The following is a 21970-nucleotide window of genomic DNA, read 5'->3' on the forward strand; positions in this document are numbered from 1 at the left end:
CCAGTCAGTCACTGACCCACAACAAGAAGAATCTCATTAACTGGACCGAAGCTTTTACACTTAACAGGTCAAAAATCCCATTTTAATGGGATTGGGCTTGTGTAATTGAAAGGCTGTGGCTTACTATGAACAAAGTGGAGCTCAGGCTAAATGAGTACCACAGCACCATGTGTCAGCGGGCCTGGTGAGCACTACACAGCACTCCTCTCTCTCTCTTTCTCTCTCACTCTCTCTCTCTCTCTCTCTCTCTCTCTGCCCCAACTCTCACTAACCTCTTCTTCTTCCTGTCTGCTTTCTTCTCTTGGTTTCTGCTCTCACCTGTCGGGACACCTAGGACTTCCCAGGGTTAAGCGATGACTTTTATGGATCAAAGAGTTTGAGTAAGTGTGTGGTTGTACTGTGTCAAGCAGCTGTCCCCTGAGCTCAGAGAAAAATGCTTTGTCTCCGCAGGCCCAGCTGGGAATGCAAAAAAAAAAAAAAAAAAAAAAAAAAACATTTAGAGTGACACACACAAACCTGTGTGCTCACACAAAACACACTCACACACACCTACTCAGATTCACAGTATATATATAAAAGATGCATTCCCAAGGGAGGGTGGGTGAACATTACACTTACTTTGAATGTCTCACAGTCTTTTCAATATGTTTAGTAGAGTTTTGTCATACAAGGTCACACAGCTACAATACATCACCAGAGCAGGATGTTGCTTTGTTTCCCAAAGTCAGCCAGCGCCTGCCTCCCTTCTATAGACAGTGTACTGCCATATGTTTTCAGTCTTTTCCCTCATATAAAATCAGCTGCCACCAGCACAGATCTAGCAATAGGAAGCACTGGTCTGGGGATTGTGGGTCATTTGGGATGTTATCACAGGAAACACTTAATTTCCTATTGCTTGCACCTAAAACCACTTCCCAAATATTGCCAGTGCATGGCTGCTGCACCAGAAAAGACTTCTGCTTTCTTTATTCCCCTTTTTCTTAAGTGGCCTAGCCTCTGAGAGAGAGTGCTTTTTTTTTTTTGAGGCAGGTGAAACAAAATTTCACCCATAGGAAGAGAAGTGATTTAAATGCCACTTTGATTATGTTTTTATATATATACACGTGTGTGTATATATATATATATATATATATATATGATCTAAAACTCTCTTGCCTTTGCAGAATGCCTGACATCCAACACAAGTGACAGCGAAAGTAGTTCGAGTGAGTCACCTTTAATTTCTCATGGTCTCTCTGGTTTCTTTTACTCTGCCCACATAGATGAATAACACGGTAGATGTCCTTAAATGTACGTGTGAAATTATATCTGCAACTTAATATTTCATTTTGGAGTTTTGTCAGCTGTTAGTTTTATATCATCCCTGTAGATGGGATGTAAAATTTCTGTTTTTCGTTATTACAGAGGGTCAGGAGGACACTATTCTTTCCTATGAGCCAGTCATTCGACAGGAAAGTGAGTGAATCACTTCTCCACAATTTGCCATACTATTCATTTTCTGTTTTACATTTGTCCTCACCTGCGTTCTGTGTTCTTAATTCAGTCCACTACACAAGACCTGTGATAATTTTGGGCCCAATGAAGGACAGAATAAATGATGACCTCATCTCTGAGTTCCCCCACAAGTTTGGCTCGTGTGTACCACGTGAGTTGACAACGTGCAGCACCTCTACACAGAACACTAAACAAAATAGCAGCAACAAAAATAAACCTGTTCCATTCACTTCCACAGATACAACTCGTCCCAGGCGAGAGAACGAGATTGACGGCCAGGACTACCACTTTGTGGCCTCGAGAGAGCAAATGGAGAAAGATATTCAGGATAATAAGTTTATTGAAGCCGGCCAGTTCAATGAGAACCTCTATGGGACAAGCATCTTGTCTGTCAGAACTGTGGCTGAGAGGGTAGGCTTGGAGTATTTCTCTGTAGGGTTGGGTTAGCATGTTGGATTTGTTGTAACCAGAAGCACACTGGATGGTCTGTTAAATCAGAAAATGTTATTTTGTCATTAAATTTTCCCCAATTTAGGTATTGTAATAAAGTATACTTTACTTGCCTGCAGGGGAAACACTGCATTCTGGACGTTTCTGGGAATGCCATAAAACGACTGCAGCAAGCACAACTTTATCCGATTGCCATCTTTATCAAACCAAAATCCATTGAAGCCCTAATGTAAGTCGAAGCTTTTATACTTATTCTCAGCTGGGCTCTCTCATACTAACCATAACTACTCTTCTTTTTTTTTTTTTCCAGGGAAATGAACAAGAGGCAGACATATGAGCAAGCCAATAAAGTGTTTGACAAGGCAGTTAAACTGGAGCAAGACTTTGGGGAGTATTTCACAGGTTAGTCTCCTTGCCAACAATAAGTATTTGTAATTTATAATTTGAGATATAGCTTATGATTTTAAAGCAAAAGTGTTCTCTAGTTGTCACTGAGTCCTGTGGTTGTGAGTCTGTGGGAAACTGACCCTCCCGTTCTCAGCTTCAGTGAAGTGTCAATCCCTGATTTTTAAATTTTATTGAATACAACCAGATTTTTTTTTTTTTTTTTTTTTTTAGTAAATGATGATGATGATACTTTATTGATTCCACAATGGGAAATTACAGAATGTAATGGTGCTCCCCATTAGAGTCAGGCTTCACATTGGGACTTCAAAAACTGATGTGACTGGCTGTGTTTGCTATGCCCATCTTTTACTTAATCTGTGATTTGGCATTTTAGCTTGATTAAACACCTGATATGACTGATCAACAAAAGAAGTATCTGATTAGTCTTCTCTCTGATCTATTAATTAGCTTTTTTTTTTTTTTTTTTTTTTTTTTAACACTCCAATTCTGATGCAACCAACTAAAAACTCCTCTCCTTCTGTGTTTGCCTTCAGCTATTGTACAGGGTGACTCACTAGAGGAGATCTACAACAAAATCAAACTAATCATTGAGGAGCAGTCTGGGCCCTACATCTGGATCCCCTCCTCAGAGAAGCTCTGAGCTCCCTGCCATCCCCTCTGCATCGGCACAGAGCTCCCCTCCTGCCTCCCAGAGACCCCACCCAAGCCCAAATAGCCCCTCCCCTCACCTCCTTTTTGCAGATATGTTTCATATCAAGTTTTAGTGTCATCATTATGTTACTCTCTAAATGAAAAAGAAGTCTTATCACCATTACTGTAACTGTGCACACCCCTGCATGAGTTTCTCAACAAATCCATTCAAGACTGGAAATGCCATTCCAAAGGAATTTGACAAATGAAAACAAAAGGGAAAAGGAATACATCCTCTTGTGAACTTGGACTGACTGAAGTTCAGAAGGTTTTGCAGAAATCTGGAGAGCAGTTGGGATTCAAAAAGAAGTTGCAGGGGATCAGAGACAAACCATACCAAGTTGGAACACTTTGTAAATGTTCATCAAATCACATTATAAAAGACACGCAAGATAAGAAGTTGAAGACCAATAAAGGGTTTTTTTTTTTTTTTTTTTTTGTTTTTTGTTTTTTTTTTGTTTTTCTAAAAAAGACTGGATAAATTGAGCCCTGCTGATGGTACTGTTCAAGGAGTCATCTCTTGTTTATAATGACTGAGGAAATTAGTGGAGGAGCCTACAAACTGATCTATTTATCACAAACCAGCTTGCTGTTTGGTCATCTGCCAGTTGTCTGTGCTGCAGCCGATAAAGACATCTTGGGAGGCAGATCAAGAGGAAGAAGTACGTTGTGAATCTCTACATTTATATTATGAAATCACAAAATAAATGATGAAATCCTACTGAGATTTTACTACATATTAAAAACTACACATTTTACACTTCACTAGAATTGTCAATTTGGAGGGCTGTTACGTTTTTTTTTTTTTTTTGTTTGTTTGTTTCTTGTGGGACTTTCTTTTTTGCTTGTGGTTTTTAGCTGCTCTGTGTAAAGGATGGGGGTAGAGAAGTGTAACTGGGCTCTCTGCAAAACACCAAACTGCCTTACATCAAATACAAATTCTGTTTTGTGACTACCTGTTGTCTGTGAGGGAGGATGTACACAACTGATGAGGAAAAGAGGGGAAGGTTTCTCATCTTTCCTTAATGTTTTGTGACCTCCAACTGTCAGGAGGCCTGACTTGAGTGCAATAGATTTAAGGAAAATACAAAACAAACAAAAAACCTCACCTCTGTTGGCACTTTTTCTCCCCTGTATTTCAACCCTCTTCCTGCATAATTAAAGAAGAATTTAGCCAATAGATTGCAATTTGGACAGCCAGAGCCTCCCAACTTATGTTGAGCAGCAGATCACCCTATTACACTCTCTGCCTTCCCAGAGGATTCTCTTCTGATTGGTCACATGGTACTGTTGTATCTGCCACCATGATGGTGGCCTTAAAACGGGTAGAACAAGACAATAATTGTATTGGATGTCATAAAAGATTAAAGAGTCGGTATAACCTGTTTTGGACTGTCCCCCACCCTGTCCACCAACCAGAAACACTAAAATTGGGTTTGAGTAAACCTACACTTTGTGTATCTATAAATGGAATTCTTAATCTGTTGTTGGCGGGTCCTGAACCACTGTGTTGAGTTCTTAGCATGTCTGGGGTGAGCTTGGCCAGCTCAGAAATCTAGACGTACAGATACCATTTCCCCTGTGACTGAACGGCCATGTTTGGGCAATCGCACAGTTGTCAAATATGAACAAACAACTACTCAAAGGCACTGTCGCTTAGTTAAAGCCGTTTTTCAAGTGGACGGTGTAATCGGGCTGTATTGTCTTCTTTTTTTCACAAGGCTGGGAGCTTGTTCAAGGCCATCAATTTGATAAAAACCTTTGAGTTCACTTTGTGACTTCACCAGGATTGAAATGTCCCGCTCCACCCTTCCATGCATATCTTGGCACTATATGTTAATGTGTGCATGTGTGAGGGTACATCTGAAGGAGGAGTGCTGTGGCCCTTGACCTGTGAACGTTTTTTCTTTCTTCCTCAGCTTTTTTGAAGAGTGCAAAGAGATATTTTTTTTTCTCCTCAGAGAGCCAGACCCAACAAGAAGTGTTAACCTAGACCTCTGGGTCCCTTGCTCTCTCCCACCCACAGAGCACCTGTACCTGCAGGCATTTTCTGAACAGGTGTGCCCACCTGCCAGGCACCACTGCTAAACCAGCTGTCATTACCTGTGTCAAAACCAGAGTTCAGGGAATAACCGAAGGGAACAGAGCCATTTATAAACTGCTTGCAGACTGTTTCAAAGGGTGTGGTAGCTGTACAATGTAAATAAGCCCCCCAGCAGATCCCCCTCACCTGTGCTTCATGCATGTGTGAATCAAACTGGGACAAACATGTTTTATAGACCACAAATGTCAGGTAAGTAAAGTTTGAGCTACTCTTGAGATATAATTTCCATACAAATGTGCTGTATTGTTGGTATTTCTCTTCAAATGCCTATTGGAACACTTAACTAGTCAGTTGGGAATTCAATTCCCTCAAGTAGGGCCTGTCTACATGTGATTTCTTGTGGAACGTGTCTGGGTGTATAGATTTAAAAAAATATATTGTAAAATAAAGTGATGCAGGCAGAAACCTACACAATATCACAGAAAGCAGGAGCATTGATCAATACATTATTAGAGGTTTAGAACTGGTCCACTCTGGTGTTTAGTTGAAATACAGCTGACTGTTAACAATGTGTGTGGTATTCATACCTCAGTCAGCCATGTCAAAGCCCAAAGAACTTGATTTCATTTTACACTTTTCCATTGAGGTTGTGATAAGATGGAACCTGAATGCCTCTGTGTGTGTATAATTGATGAGGGTCTTTGTTCTGATGAGAGAAATGACGACATATATACTTTTATTTTTTGGGGTGGGGGGGTCAGGGTTCTTGTTTGTACTTTTGGGTGATGATATGTTTATGTTATAGCACATCTGTGCAGTAAGTGCTTGCAAACATGAACCCTTTGATTGTACAGTAGTTTCCTTCCTGTCACTGCAGGTGGTACAGCCTATCAGGACACTTGGCCTCATGGTCTTCCCTGTCCTAGTCATGAGGGAACACAGTCCTGCAACTTTTGTTTGGGTTTTATTTTGGGACTTGACAAGAGTTTATTTGTTTGAAAATAAAATATGTGACTCAGTTATGATTTTAATGTGCTTTTTAAAAAAGAAACTCAATTCTAGAATTCTTAAGTTGATTTATTTAGTTTCTGTTCGTAAAGTAAAGATGGGTAGGCGCTTCCAACACACGTTCAAGTAAGAATCATACAAGAAACAGATATACTGGTTTGACAGAATGCTATACAGTTACGAAATTTTAAAGGAACATACCAAACTGGAATTTCTGGTGAATGTTTCAGATTTTTAGGTTTCCCTGAGGAACAGGTGTGTAACACTAGGCTGCCAACAGCTGACCTGTACCTGTTTTTCTATTCCATGTTGACACTTTTCTTTGCTTTGTCCAATCTGTCCAGGATTTTGCTGTAGAGACCAGACATCTGTGGGTACACATAAAGCAGCTGTATAACTAAGCTTTGTACACTTCTAGTAGCACTGTGGAGCAGTTCTTTTTATTGATGTGTGCCATTTTGTTAATCTTATGAGAGTGAATTGTGTTTCCCCAGTTGCTATACTTTTCTACTGATAAAGCTGCAATACTTAAAAGATCCCCTCTACTCAAGTTGCGTGAGGAGGGAAGTGTAATGAACACATCTGACCTCAAAGCTACATTTGATGCAATTTGCTGAAGGTGTACATTGATTGTTACAAAGATTTAATTCTGCTAAGACCTGTGTGTTTCTTGGGCCAAAGCCTCTGTAGAATTTGCCAAAGCAGTAGGACAATTTAAGCTACTATCAACCCAGTCTGTTTCATCCCCTTCCTTCCATCCACCAGTCCTCTACCTGTGTCTCGTAGCTCTCCTGCAGAGATCCCAGGTGGCGGACGAAGCTCATGGCCATGCCACACCACTTCTCCGCTTCGGGGTATTGAGCCAAGCTGTAGAGCAAGATCCCCGTGTTCCAAGCCTGAGTCAGCAACCACACGGTCTCCATCTCTGGGAAGTCGTCCGGCTACAGAGAAGAGCAGGAAGCTTTTCAAAAGGCCACCTGGGTGACTGACTTGTCGAAATCATTTTTAGTGGGTTGAGGCAGCAAGTACCAAGTAAACTTTCATCAAATCCTGTCCATTTGTATATTAACATTTACTAATGCTTGTAAGTCATAAAAACAGACCATGAAACAAACTCAGTGGAAACGGTTCATTCATATTTCACAACACTTTAATCTTGTCCATTTACTTTGATCCAAAGAATTCCACAGCTTTCAAGTAATAACTCAATATGAAAGGGGAAATGTGCACTGCCTCTAAAGCTGTATAATGTCTCAATAATTTCATGTCTTTTTCAGAGCTGTAGCTCACCGGCAGTGTGACAACTTGTACAGCACATTAACATTCAAATTGGCAGGAAGGGGTGGTGAATGGAAGCATCTGCTAATTGGAGTGCGGCTGAAAGCCCATTGATAAAAAGAGGCTTCTAGAACAGCAGGCAGGCATGGAGTGGAAAAGGGGGTGAATTATATAGCAGGGAACATTCCTGTTGGAGGGAACGGGAGGTGGGAGCCAAGGGATGTCGGTGTGTGATTGGTGCTGACTCACTGCGGCTGCAATGATAGACAGGGCCTCCTCGTAGTAGTTCCACACCTCCTCGAGCACATGGGCCTCCACCTCTGACACACCACTTGGGAGGGACAGCTTGATCAGGCTATGAACCCACTTGCTAAGATGAGAACAGAAAAACAATCAGAAACCCAATCATTCAAAATCTGAAAACTGATCACTAAGGAAATGCTCAAGGTAATGATGGATGTGCCTGCTGTGGGCCAGGTCAGCCTGTGGTTGTTTCTTGTGCAGAGAAAGAGCAGCCCTCAAGGCCTTCTTGCACATCTGAGGAAAGTAGGCTGGAGGCTCCATTGCTAAGGCTACATAAAGGGAAGAAAATGAGAGTATTCAGTGAATACTAAAAATATTGACATGTTTCTTGAGATATTTCAGCATAGATATGATTAACAGAGTGGCTTTTTAACCTGCCATGGTCTCTAGAACTTTGATTTCAACATTTTCAATCTCTAATGTCGACTCCAGTATTGTCTCAACCATGGGGTCATTCAGTTTAGCACGAGCTTCAAATTCATACAGCAGTAGTAGTGAGTCTGTCGGGTCCATTTGAAAGCTTCCTGTAAGTTGAGAATACATTTTCATAGCTGTTTCACTTCATGAAGGACCTAAAAAAAAACCTACCTCTTAATAATGTAAAACTACTATGTTTAACCCTTCTTTTCCTTATTTTATCTAATTTATACTGTATATGCAGTCAGTAAACATTGCTTTTAATTTGGATAGGCTAGATGCTTAATGCACCTGATGCTTTCAGGGTTTTCCACACCTCCGAACAGATCTGAATGTGCTCCAGCGCCTGAGTGAGCTCCTGGAACCAGACAAACACACAAGAAGCATTCTGGATTAATCATCGCCACCTAGTGTTCAGTTTCTTTTCAAAGGCAGGGGGATTCAAATTAAACACCTACGCTAGTACCAATGATGTTGTTAGTCACCTCTCCTCTCCACTGATCTTGGTAAATTTCCATCCATGTGGAGGGAGAGCGTGCTAAATGTAGGAGATGGGCAGTGGGTGGCACACCTGTACAGGGTGAGAAGACTTCCTGCCAAGCTCCAAAGAAGCAGCAGCAGCCATTAGCAGACATGTCCTCTGGCACATGAGCAGAGTGCGATCAAGTGGACACAGGTTGGAGAACTATGGGTTTGTGAAGAAACACACATGTGGCCTTAATATTAAATTATTTCTTTAAACAAGCTGTCATTGAAATAAGGTTCCCTTTCTCAAGAGTTTGAGAGTTGACTGACAGACAAACACAGTACACGGAAACATTTTCAGCAATGAAGAAAAGGATGCACATTTAAGCAATTATGACAAAGGAACACATGATACACTATATGGACAAAAATATTGGGCTACACCTCTTAATCACTGAATTAATTATTGCTATGGGGTTGGCCTGGGCCCCTTAGTTCCAATGAAGGGAAATCTTAATGTTTCAGCTTACAAAGACATTTTCAACAATTCTATGCTTCCAAATTTGGGGAAACGGTTTGGGAATGTCCCTTTTCTGTTCCAGCATGAGCCAGGTCCATAAAGGCATGACTGGATGAGTTTGGTGTGTTAGAACATAACTGGCCTGTACAGAGCCCCGACCTCATCGAACACCTATAGGATGAAGTAAAATGGAGACTGTGAGTCAGGCTCTTTTGTCAAAGATCAGTTCTAAATGAATGGGCAAAAATTCCAACAGACACCCTCCAAGATCTTGCAGAAAGCCTCCCCAGAAGAGTGGAAACTATTATAGCTGCAAAGGGGGGACCAATTTAGAATGGTATGTCATAAAGCTCTTGCAAGTGTAATGTGTATGTGGGCCAATATTTTTGTCCATATAGGACATTACAGTATTTCAGTGTAGTAAAGTACTTCAAAATACTGGATTTCAATTCTGACTGCATTAACCAAAGTTAAGTTGAATACCTTAGAAAAAGATGACTGTAGCTTCTGATTTTAAGTTCTGTGATTTTCTTGTACTGTTTTTTTTTTTTTTAAAGACTCCTGACAGAAAAAAATATCTATGCAAGTTCTCTAAGACATGATTCTAATTGTATAAGGGTATTCTTAGGCATCAGTGCATGTACTTAAATCAAATATGCCAAAATCACAAGGAGAAATAAAAGTTAATAGATCCATATCTAATTGTGTGTATTCCAATAAAGCTAAGTTTAGGTACCTTACCGTTGTGACTTTAAACTGATATGTTTCTCTTTCTAAACATTTATTCGCAACTTTCAGGTGTTCTTGATATACACCCACATAGAGCAGATATTGATTAATTCACCTGGCAAAGCTAATAAGGACACTTGCCTGGTAAGAGAGCACAAAGAAATCCCTCATTCTGTCAGGGCTGCTCTCGCACTGCAGAGCTGAGTTCCAAGCTGTAACAAGGACACACACGAGCACACACAGACAAAATGAAGGTGCTGCAAGATTTTCAGTCATAGCATACCATGTTAGATTGAAGTGACAAGGAGAGAAAGAGTCTTAGTACCAATCTTTCTGAACCAGTTAGCTTCCTCTGTGCGTTGATCGACAGTCACATGAGAGTGGTGTGAAATTGTCTGCAGAGCTGAAGTGATGGCAAACAAAACATCTGATGGTTATGACGCACAACACATGACACTGTAGTTGAGACACTTCCACCCATAATGCAATTTAACCCTCATGCATATGTACTCACCCATTTTTAGATATGGCAGCAAGACATCTAAATTTGCATCCCTACATGGAGTCAATGTAGTAAACATAAATCTTTTTTTTTTATTTGATTTTAGCTCAACCAGCATCAGTAGCACTATGAAAATATTTGTTTTTTTTCCTTCTTCCTCACCTCATCTCGTCACTCGATTTTTCTATTGTGGAGAAAACAAGCTGAACCAAACACCTAAAAAAGATGAATGAAGAAACTGGTGTTGACCTCCTTTCTTTCACCTACTAACTGTATTATACAGAGACACACTTTCAGTGAAAAAGTGAGAGAATATAGGTCAGTAGATCATAGAGGTGTGTGGAAAACTAAGAGACTAAATACAATCTCTGAGCAATCTCTACTAAATGTGTGACGCAGTACCATCACGACCCAATTCAACATTTGAACATGAGTCATTTTTTTTCTGATCTCAAAAACTAAACATGATCTCTATTAGCAAATTTAGATGTTAGCATCAAGTTCATACATGTCTATGACCACATCACAATCATAACAATAAACAAGCAAGTATACAATTAAAAAAGACAATTATGCAAAAGTAAAAGCCTTATAATTAAAAAAACAAACTCTGCTGTGTCTGTACAGCTGTCGTGAGAGGTTTACATACACTCATCATGGGCATGTATGTCATGGTAATTTTGGGCTTTTAATGATTTCTTTGAACTGTTCTTTTCCAGGGTGGAATGATTGTACAGCATACATCTTTAGCGACTTTAAAAAACAAGAATTTGGGGCACAAGTTTGAATTTATTTTGGATTTTTTATTTGGACTTTCTAATCCACATAGGGTCATAAGTATACTGTATATACAGGCTCAAATATATACATCCACTCACTTAAATCTTTTCATCAGTGGTGCTGAAGGTTCTACAAGGTCTTTTAACTTGACAAGGCCAAGGCCTTCTCATTGGTGATCATGACTGACTACAACTGGTAGTTTCCAGACTTTGCCAAGGTCTGGAAAAAGACCCAACCTGTCACGCTCTAATGAGGGGAAAATTGGTTAGGATGTTCAGGAACAACCCAGGAATCACCAAGGCTCAAGCCTGCCATGAACTCGCCATGGACTGAGAGGGTGCTGACCAAGAAAGAAGCCCATGCTCCAAAATCGACACCATCAAGAACAACTGAAATTTGCAGCTGCCCACATGGACGAGCCAAATGCCTTCTGGAGAAAAGTTTTCTAGTGAGATGAGACAAAGATTGAGCTATGTGGCCACAATGACAAGAGGTATGTTTGGAGGACTAAAGGTGAGGATTTCAAACCTAAGAACACCAAACCAACTGTCAAACATGGTGGTGGTAGCATCATCCTCTGGGGATGTTTTGCTGTCAGTGGTACTGGTACATTGTACCTGGCTGGAATGATGGAGGAGGACTACTTCCAAATTCTTCGAGTTCACCTCAAGTCCACAGCTAGATGGTTGAAACTTGGACATACCGTATTTTTCGGACTATAAGTCGCTCCGGAGTATAGGTCGCACCAGCCAAAAAATGCATAACAAAGAAGAAAAAACATATATAGGTCGCACTGGACTATAAGTCACATTTTGGGGGGGGGGGGTAATTTGATAGAATCCGAGACCAAGAGCTGGGTTACACCTAAGGTATGCTAACGTAACACATTCAGCTACATGACGCACAACGAACTAAGTATGTGTCTGGTATGTTAACGTAACATTAAGTTATTCAGATAACCATAGCATAAAGAATATACTAACAAGTTAACCAAACCATCAATCCATTGAATTCTTCATCCTCGGTGTCACTTCTAAAAAAATCCGTACACTCCGTAGGTAGACAAAGCGCCACTTCCTCTTCTGTGTCGCTTTCGTCAGACTCATCGTCAGTTGCAGTTCCAATTATTCTGGCCTTTCTGAATCCCGACAGGATGGTTTCGGTTGTCACTGAAGCCCATGCTTTGTTGATCCATCCAATGACTTCCAGGAAAGTTGGGTGGCGCATTCTTCCGGTTGCCGTGAAGCTGTGCTCTCCATCCGTCATCCACTGCTCCCACAGGTTACGCAAGACTGCCTTAAAACTCCAGTTCACGTCAAGTGTCTGAATATTTTGGTTAATGTGTTAATAATTTCACATCTAAGTCGCTCCAGAGTATAGGTCGCACCCCCGGCCAAACTATGAAAAAAGTGTGACTTATAGTCCGGAAAATACGGTAATTGGGTGTTCCAACAGGACAATAATCCCAAATACACTACACATCTAAACTGGTTTTGGAATGGATAAAGCAGGCTAACCTTCTGGAATGGCCTTCCCAAAGCCCCGACCTCAACCCTATTGAAAATTTGTGGACTACACTTAAAAACAGTGTCTGTGCCAGGAAACCAACCATTTTAAATGAAATCTACTAATCCTGCTAAGAAGAGTGGTCAAATATCCAGACAGAATCCAGCTTGTTGTTGGCTACCAAAAACTGTCTTTTTGAGGTGCAACTTGCTAAGGAATATTTAACCAAATATTAGTAGGGGTGTATGTATATATTTGAGCCTGTATGTCTACCTTTGACCCTATGTGGATTAGAGAAAATCCACAATAAAGTCAATTTTCTGCACCCGATTCTTGTTCTTTAAAAAAAATTTATCCTGTACAATCATTCCACCCTGGAAAAAGAACAGTTCAAAGGAATGATTAAAAGCCCCAAATTACTATGACATTCATGCCTGTGATGATTGTGTGAAAACTTCTGACCACAACTGTATGTTTATTTATCAAAGCCATGTGTGCAAGGTTCTTTACTAAATCTATTTTTCTGGCTACCAACTATCACTTTATATCAATCATGTAAGATATTATTTAAATAAAACTGAAGTAAACTTTTTATTTTCATATTTATTTGAGTCATATTTAAGTTTTCACATACCTCAGAGCAGTCAGAACCTGAGCGTCATCTTTGGAGTTTTCACACAGAATCTCCAGTGCTTTCATGCCTGTTTCCTGTTGTCCGTTCTGTCACAGACGCACAAACATCTTCATCACCATTAATACCACCCACCAGCCATACTCATCAGACTCACACGGTATACTGAAGAAAATTTAAGCTGAACTAATAACTGGTTTCTGCCCAGAATGGTTGCTGACAGTAGCTGTGGAAAGTTAATCCATCTATTTGTACAATGATATGAACTATGTAACTATTAAAGAAGGACTTCAATATGAGCCTATACATGGGAATATGGCTAACAGTTAAGTTTTATCTTTGATCCCAGCTGGCTTGGACATTTTCCTGGAAAGGTTTAGTATGCTTGATCATTTTCAGTGATGCTATTCTTCTCAGCCCCTTCTGCACAGGAACCAGTATGAGTTCAGTGACAAGGACATAATCCCTCATCAACTTCCCACTCACAAAAACTGTCAGTTTCTGTCCAAGCTGCAAATAGCACTGATGAGGTGCTATATCATCATAAGACCAGGACATGTAATAATAACTTCATCAGACATAAACTGGACTGGTGTATAGAAACAAGCAATGAGTCCTTTAATAAATTCTACCTCCAAAGCAATCTGAGCAGCCAGACTGAGAAGATTGGAAGCAGCATTCTCAGACATCAGCAGTCTGTCTTCACTCACTACAGGATTCTTGGACAGAAGTCCCATTGCATGCAATGCATCTGATGCTAGTGAAAAACAAATCAGCCTCATCAACAAAGAGAATATGCTGAAAATGTTGCTGTAATTACTGCAACACTAGTATCGTTTATGAAGCACACCACTGATCTTTTTAGGTACCTTTCTCTGCATCATTCTCCTGCACCGCAACCTTGTATACACTAAACTGAGTGAAAATGTTGTCTGGATCACATCTCTGTGCTTCTTTAATTGCTTCTTTGGCCTTAAAATAATGAAGATTTTTGTGACAGAGATCTAAGCATATTTACATTCAATAATTGCAAAACTATAGCAGGGCCACTTCCAATTGTCAGTGGTTACATAGAAATACTGGTGATTTCGTACAATTACCAACTACAGCAACCCCCTGGATAATTAACTTATTTCACTGAGTGCTACTTTGGCTTAAGTTCTCTTACCTTTTCCAGTTGCTTAAGTTGTAGGAAGCAGGAAGCTCTGTTTCTTTGCAGTTTGGCTAAGGTAGGCTCCATCTGACCTCCCTTAACGAAACTTAGGGAGTAGTTATACCACTGAAGAGCCTCAGAATAGTTTCTGGCCTGGAAACATCAAGTTAAAATTTTATCCATGTGAAAATTAAACATCTACACTTTCAATGGAAAGCCAGAAAATAAGAACCAGAAGCTAGCACTATAGGAATACTCCTAACATGAACATCTTTTTTTTTTAAGGAAATGCCTCACCTAACCAGAGTTAGGTGGACCTTCTGTGGCCACCTGCCTTTTTGTTGTGAGGCAACAGTGCCGAGCACTGAATGAACATGCTGATAAGTATTCACGTCCATATGGACTCTAAAATATCTTGTGAATTAAAGATAATAGATGTATACCTCAAAGTATTTGGATGCTTTATCCCACAGAATGACATGGAGACTTTTGAGGGCCTGTGAGGTCAGCTGTTTGCCTGTATAGTGGCCTATGTGGGTGTAAAAAATTATCATATTAATTCAGTGGCACATTTACAATACATTCTTTTTAATACCATATACATGACAAATACTATATATTTGTCATGTTATTTTATTATTTCTTTCTTAATCTAGATTTATTATAGTGCTAATGGCAAAAATAAAGTACCAGTGATAGTATCCTCTATCTTCTGTTTGCCCAGCAGCTCTTTGCCTCTCTGCAGCAGCAGTTCAATGTGCAAGACAAGAACAGTTCCCAGGTCAGGGGATGTCTCAAAATGCTGACACACCCGTTTCAAATACTCAAATGCCAGCACTTCTCTAGAAAAATAACAGATATTATTCAGATCTGCATAGAATATGCCGGAGCATAAAAAGAAATAATGTGTATTTGCACATGTTCATGTAAGGATGTGTCTGTGTGCATAAATTTTCTTTCCTTTTTTTTATACATTTTTAAAGTGCTAAGAGGGATTATTAGCATGCATGCAAAGATTTCTACCTGTCTTCAGACATGAGTAGTTTCACTGTGCTCAGGCACAACTCGAGAGAAACTTCTGATTCCAGCATCTCATCAAGGCCTGAAAATGCATTTTTTAAATCTCTTTCTCCAGTTTTTAAGCCACTAACAACCCAATGCAGCGTATATCAATCAAATTTTATGTAAGTACCTAATTGAGTTCTGTTTGTGGTAAAAACTAACCTGCTCTGATGTGACTGTCTGGTGCCCCACATCTCTGGAGTATTTTGATCTTTAAGTACAGTCCAAATGTGCTCAGACATTCCTGTCAAATTACACAATAAAATTAGCTAAAGATGAGATTCTTCAGCTTATATAAATAACAATGTGAAAATAATTCCCAATGTTCCACCTTGTTTGCTAAGTTAACAGCGCTGAGAGCCTTGTCTGCAAACTTCTCACAGTCCCACTCTAAATAAACAGTAGCGAGGAGCCGCAAAACTTTGGCCTGTTGCAGGGAAATTTGTATTTTAATAATTTTTATTACAATTTTAATCCTGTACTAAAGTTTATATTGCACTGTCTTACCAAAACTTCAGATCCAGGGCCATATTTTATATTCGTTTTTGCGATGTCATAGCTTTGACTGAAAAAGAAGAAATCTCTCTCCCACTTCAACCTTTCTCAAAATTTTTCTTTAGAAATTGAACATTAGATTTACCTCAACCAAAAAGCACTGTCCTCATACTTCCTCACATTGTAAGTTTCTATTCCAAAGTTGTAGCACATTAGGGAGAGGTACGCAGTCTGTATTGAGAAAGTATATTCACAGTTAACATCTCCCACACATCCAATAACAATATGTACTGTAAAAGTGAAACATCAATATATAGTGTTGTTATGATGGCAACAGATGGCCTTTTTTCTTACATCCTTTGGTAGTCGCAGCAACATGTCTTTACAACGCTGAATGCAGACCACAGCTTCTTTGTTATTCCCTTGAATTATGGCCTGTAAAGGAGAACGGATTTGAACTTCCAATTAAATGTCAGCAAACAATATAATACTCCCTATTAGCTGTTAGAGATTTACCCCTCTCATTGTTTCTCATTTCACATTTTAGCTGTCTCACACTTCACACTGCAAGTCTGTCAGAATGGCACTTCCTAAGCTGCCAAATATCACAAGAACAAATATTCACATCGAAGGTGTTGAACATCACATGCACCACAGCTCACCGATTCTGCCTGGCATGAGAGAATTCGAAGTAGCTCCTTCTCCACATCCCCCTTGGATGAACTGATGTCAGCTGCGCCACTGCCTCTGGACATCAGTTGGCTATAGAGGGTTTCCAGACTCTAGGGACATTATAAGTTGAGTAATTTGTAAAAACATGGTATTTGTGTTTGCTCCAAACCTATACAGATTTAATAGATTCTCTATCTGTATGAGTGATATTTTCTTCTTCACCTTGACAGAAAGGCTTAAGTATTTATCTGCCATCTGGGGATTTTTGCAGTCCAGCCAGGTTCTCCCTGTTTTGCTGGCCATCTGTAAAGATTAGACAGTGACAAACATGCCTTGTGCTCCTGAAACACTGAGCACTCACAGAGGGGAACTTCAGTACTGCTTACCAGAATCTGCTTGCGAATGGTGCCCTCTGTCGGATTCTCAGGCTCACAGGAGTACAACAGACTGCATGCAACGTGACGCACTGTAAGGATACTGAGATTATTTGAACATGAAGAAAAAAACAACAACATTGTGTCGAAACTTCAGATATTATGCCTAAGTATTTTTCAAGAGTCATGATCATCATTAAAATTATTATTTAAATGTACACAGTGCTGTCCAAAAGTCTCAAGCCATCCCTTATTTTTTATATTTTGCTTCCAAGGATCCAGAAATTAGTAGTTCTCCAAGGTTTCGGAAGGTTTTTCAAAGTTTTTCTTTGAAAAACCTGCTTCATCACATTTTCTGTCCAGTCAAGTTAACAATGATCTATCAAAGATTCAAACATAACAAAAAAATAAAAAACAAAACACCTAACATACTGTTGTGTCTACACATAACAGACAACTTAGCAAAGAGCCAATTTTAAATTGTACCTTTAGGTACTTTGTTATTAGCAGCCTGTTGCAAAATCAGTTGTTTCCATTTCTTCAGGTAAATTGATGAAAAATACCAAAGATAACACAGTTTGACAAGCATAAAACAGTATTGTTGCACCAAGAAGGTGATTCCCAAAAAACTATTAGTGAAAAATTTGGCATATCTGAGCATGGTATGTAGTGTGTCCTTAAAAAAATGTAAGGAAACTGGACAAGTGGAGGGGAAAAGGAAAAGTGGGACACCTAAAAATACTATAATAGATGAACAGTATCTGAAAGTCATGTCTATAAGAAATAGGAAAAAAAATCCAGCAAAGACCTGACATAGGACCCGAGACATGCAGCCTGCAGATGATCCATCTACTGTTCACTGAAGCCTGATCAGAAATGGTCTCAGTGGCTATCAAGAAGCCATTCTTAAGTGAGGGAAATAGGAAGAAAAGGCTGAGGTATGCCAAATTACACAGGAACTGAAAATCAATGGTAACATGCCTTATGGAGTGATCATTATATATGGAGGAGGTCAGGAGAGAGGTACAACAGTGAGTGTCTACAGCCATCTGTAAAACATTGCTCTGTCATTGTTTGTGGCTGCATTTCAGCCATTGGTGTTGGAGTTCTTATCAACATTGATGGACTTATGAACACAGAAAAGCTCCACCATTCCATACCATCTGGAAAGCATCTGATTGGCAACAGATTAATTTTTCAGTATGACTATGATCCCAAACATACTGCCAGTGCAGTAAACACAGAAAAACAAATAGTGGAACAGTATCAGTCAAAGACTGGTCTCCTCAGAGACCAGACCTCAGCATTATTGAAGCAACGTGGGATCATCAGGGAACGCAACAAAAAACAGTGAACATCCAAAGAAGAACTTTAAATGTTCTTCAAGAAGCCTGAAGAACAATTCCTGATAACTACTTAAATACATTACAAGAAAGCTTGCCTAAGAAGAGTTCAGGCTACTTTGAGGAATAAACACCAAATATTGACTTTCAAGCTTGTTACAATTGTACAAAATCTGTTTTTGCATCTATTTCCTATTTACTTAGCAAAATACAAAAAAATCAGGGGTGGCTCAAGACTTTTGCACACTATTGTACAGCAACTGGAAATTTACCTTTAGCTTTCTGAATTTTACTTATTGTGACACCCACATTCTTAGTAACTGCCCAGTTCCACAGCTGGATGGCACACTCCTCCAGCTGTAAGCATGACAACAAAAAATTAAAATTATGCCAGTTTCTTGTTATGAGTATTAATAACACTACATTAAATCAGTTTTTAAAGTTTAAGACTCAGTTATGGTAGGTTAAATTAATACAGCCTAATATATATATATATATATATATATATATATATATATATATATATATATTAGGCTGCCAATTTAGACATTTTGGCTATTGATTTACTACATCTCTAAAGGACTGTGGGCTATAGTAACAACAGCTGACATGTTTGTATCTACCTGTGGATCTGGCATTTTGGGCAAAGCCTCAAGGCCAGGGACAGCAGAGAAGAGCTTCTCTATCATTTCATCATAATCTGTTAGCTGCTTCTGCAGCAAGAGCTCAGTGAGGCCTGTGTATTAACAAATGTCAACAAAGACAAATGTTGACAGGACACAAACAAGGTAACAGCAGACATATCATCTCCACAAGCCAACAATGGTATCTGATTTTGAATAAGAATATCTGAATATCGTTTTGCTCTCTATACAGGCACCAACCTATATCATACAAGATAACCAGAGATACTGAATGTGCAAGATAATCATTGCATATTTTTAAAAATCTATATCAATGTCTAGTTTCTCTTCATTATCTTTGATAATTTTAAAAATAATTGTGAATTTTTTGTGGCTTATTGATGGGCTACTAGCACTTTACTAGTATACCATTTATCCATGATTGTTCAATATTTTTAGGCTAGAATATTAGAAATCATATATGTACCACACATCCCAAAATAGGTCAATTAAGTGCCATTTTAAATATTTATGTTCATTTAGATAATAGTGTCAAGATATGTCGGGGTTACGTACATTATGCTACATACTGCTGTATTACTATATAACATTGATCCAGGTAGCAAGAGCAATTCAATGGCAAACATGAACCCCTGTTTTATGCTACTCATGTATTAGCAGGTATATCACAGGCTGCATTTAATTTATACACAGTCTATAGCCATCACTGTAAAGTAATTTGGTTAACTTTTTAGAAACCATGTTTGAAATATGCAGAAAGTCTCAGAGTACTTTCTAACCATGGGACAAACAAAATTTACTCTTCTTAGTTTGTTTAAAGTTTTAAAATTGTTACCCAGGTGCACCTTTGCTTTTCAAAATGTAGGTGGCAGCCTCCAGGCTGTTTCTTGATGCAGTCACAACAGCAATAAGTGTTTTTCGATCTTTTGGGATTTTCAAACCTTGCTGGTTAGTTAATTGTCTTTATCTTTTAGAGAAATGACTATTACCTCTATCGTCTGAGTGACATTCACGTAATACAGGAGTGGCACAAAACTGTAGTCAGCTATTATTTGTGTTAAATAACTGACAGCAACCTAGCTGTCAGTTAGTGAGTTAGCTAGGTTGGAAGCTAAGTTACAACAGTAGTTTATACCTGAAACTTATAAAAGTACTTTAAAAAATAAGTAGGTAAACCTGGTGAACTAGTCAGTTACTCACATTTCACAGTTGAAACAAACTGCTCCATGTTTAATTTTTCACCAAATCAAAAATATCTGACAGGCTAGCTGCTGGCAGCTAGGGCCTCACTAAAATGGTTCTTGTTTGAGTGACACCTGCCAAAAATGCCCGGGAAAAAGAGCATGAGGGTAAAAAAAAAAAAAAAAAAAAAAAAAAAAAAAAAAAAAAAAAAAACCTGCATAGTTTTGAAATACTTATTAGAAAAGCTAAAAAATAATATTTTTTAAAAAAAATAACAAGGGCTTTTGAGAGGGGTCATCTGCTGGAGCACAACATAACATAAAGGTACTGAAGTCACATTAAATGTGTTCAGTTGTTTCAAAAACAACTTAACTCACTAAAGACCATAGTTGCTAACACTATACAAACAAAAGTTAGAGATGTGTACTTACGTAGCATTAACAGATAATGCAGTTCTCTAGAAAACTAAATGTTGTGGCAGGGCGTGCTCTAACTTGTATAACATTAACTGTTATTGATCTCATGTTGGCATCAGTGGCTCTTATATGCAGTCTGTGGTTGATATAACACTCCTTAGCCAAACAAGAGCAGCATTAGTAAATCTTTCAGGATGCAAGTTTACCTTTTTGTCTTCCCGATTGTGTCTACAGATTTATCGTGGTTATTGAAGCAAAGTATTTTCTGATAACTCAATAAGTCCTGCAATATTTCCACTGATTTCAGCAATCTTTATTGAAATTGTGGGCATGACGAAAAAGAAAGACAAGCCTTTATTTCTTGGTAAGTCTAAGGAGCCATGTAAGGCTGGGTTAGCTCAGTTGCTATTGCTAAATGAGATTTGCCGGTCAGCACATGCTTGGCAAATAGAATAAAGTACCTGTATTTATGATAACTGGTATGGCAAATTAAGAGTTTATTGTCTGTTGCTGATACAGATAAAACAGAAAAGAAGAGATAGCACAGGCCAGGCAAAATAAATAAATAATATACATACTATGAGGTGTAATGTTACCTCAAAAGCACATCCTTCTTTTTATTAGTAATTCAAAATGCATGAACAGAGACCTGTTATGTTTTTCAGTGTTAAGGTGTTGCTTATGGTGATCGTTAATACAGGTATCATAATCAGAATGAGATAGACATGCAACTGCAACATTATCTCGCTGAGCCCTTCTGCTATTATTGTTAGAAAACAATTTATCTTATCTGTAAAACCAAAAGTAAATATGCTTGTATTAAACAATGGTTTCTTTCTATACAGGTATCAGGAAAAGAGAGCGCAACAGAGTTGAGCAGCGAGAAGGAAAACAGGTAAGGTTTTCAACTTGGTGTTGTCAGAGAATGTGTTTCTGTTTCAAATTATTATGGAGCATTATTAGTGGGATTAAAAAGGCTCCTGTAGGGAGTGTCATTTAAATGTGTATACAGCAAAGTGCATCTCTGCCAGATTTATGTCCTCACTACTTCCCCAACTCAAACTTAGCGCCTGATTCATAACTGTTTGCTTCTCAATGGTTCTAAAGTAGTCAAAAGTACTAACACATTATCCTACAGACATCTCAACAATTGCATTACTTTACTCTGTTCACAAAGTTTTCTCTGTAAAAGTTGAGCTAATTCCATTTTTATATATGTTTGTAGTGCAAAGCAAAGAAAAGATGGTAAATGGTAAATGGACTAGTTCTTATATAGCGCTTTTCTACTCAGATATGAGCACTCAAAGCGCTTATAATATATATGATGAAACCTAAGTATTCATAGGTCTCTGCTAGGTCAATTTGATACATTAAGCTCAAGTACTTCCTACAGGAACACTAATC

General features: G+C 38.8%; 2 protein-coding genes across 17 annotated transcripts in view; one reads left to right on the top strand and one right to left on the bottom strand.

The window, feature by feature from the left end:
* Positions 1-6096, top strand: part of LOC115787285 (disks large homolog 3) — a 59653-nt gene extending 53557 nt beyond the window's left edge. For 4 of the 12 annotated variants that reach the window (XM_030739906.1, XM_030739910.1, XM_030739903.1 and 1 more), the window contains exons 15-21: positions 1164-1205; positions 1405-1455; positions 1544-1645; positions 1733-1905; positions 2064-2173; positions 2255-2346; positions 2886-6096. In XM_030739906.1, the coding sequence (XP_030595766.1) occupies positions 1164-1205; positions 1405-1455; positions 1544-1645; positions 1733-1905; positions 2064-2173; positions 2255-2346; positions 2886-2992 (677 nt within the window). In that variant the 3' untranslated portion in view covers positions 2993-6096. Of the gene's footprint in view, positions 1-334; positions 381-1163; positions 1206-1404; positions 1456-1543; positions 1906-2063; positions 2174-2254; positions 2347-2885 lie in introns of all 12 variants that reach the window. The other 8 variants (XM_030739900.1, XM_030739909.1, XM_030739898.1 and 5 more) reach the window with 3 other exon arrangements.
* A 74-nt stretch (positions 6097-6170) lies between these two features.
* Positions 6171-20311, bottom strand: tex11 (testis expressed 11). Of its 5 annotated transcripts, none has more exons than XM_030739892.1 (29): positions 20169-20311; positions 18948-19060; positions 18597-18681; positions 16994-17073; positions 16830-16910; positions 16598-16717; positions 16290-16370; positions 16081-16166; positions 15948-16005; positions 15772-15867; positions 15603-15684; positions 15402-15480; positions 15069-15220; positions 14822-14907; positions 14394-14531; positions 14095-14197; positions 13858-13982; positions 13229-13314; positions 10471-10524; positions 10321-10391; positions 10132-10209; positions 9948-10018; positions 8664-8777; positions 8384-8450; positions 8050-8199; positions 7836-7944; positions 7622-7742; positions 6868-7035; positions 6172-6462 (listed from the first exon to the last, which is right to left on the bottom strand). In XM_030739892.1, exons 1-29 carry the CDS (start codon positions 20194-20196, stop codon positions 6394-6396), a joined length of 2751 nt encoding a protein of 916 aa, XP_030595752.1. In that variant the 5' UTR covers positions 20197-20311; the 3' UTR covers positions 6172-6393. The 5 variants fall into 5 exon arrangements, with proteins under 5 accessions (XP_030595755.1, XP_030595756.1, XP_030595752.1 ...); XM_030739893.1 differs by having other exon boundaries at positions 6173-6462; positions 10321-10361; XM_030739895.1 differs by lacking the exon at positions 8050-8199 and having other exon boundaries at positions 6171-6462.
* Positions 20312-21970: the final 1659 nt, after the last annotated feature.

Source organism: Archocentrus centrarchus, chromosome 10, assembly GCF_007364275.1.
Source record: "Archocentrus centrarchus isolate MPI-CPG fArcCen1 chromosome 10, fArcCen1, whole genome shotgun sequence".
NCBI lineage: Eukaryota > Metazoa > Chordata > Actinopteri > Cichliformes > Cichlidae > Archocentrus > Archocentrus centrarchus.

Excerpts from the sequence above, each read along its gene's own strand:
- tex11 (XM_030739892.1), bottom strand. The coding sequence starts at position 20,196 with ATGGAGCAGTTTGTTTCAACTGTGAAAT. Across the intron at positions 16,167-16,289 it reads TGCTGCGACTACCAAAGGAT|ACTGCGTACCTCTCCCTAAT; the intron begins GTAAGAAAAAAG and ends TTCTCAATACAG. Across the intron at positions 10,392-10,470 it reads AAATCGAGTGACGAGATGAG|ATTTATGTTTACTACATTGA; the intron begins GTGAGGAAGAAG and ends TAAAAAAAAAAG.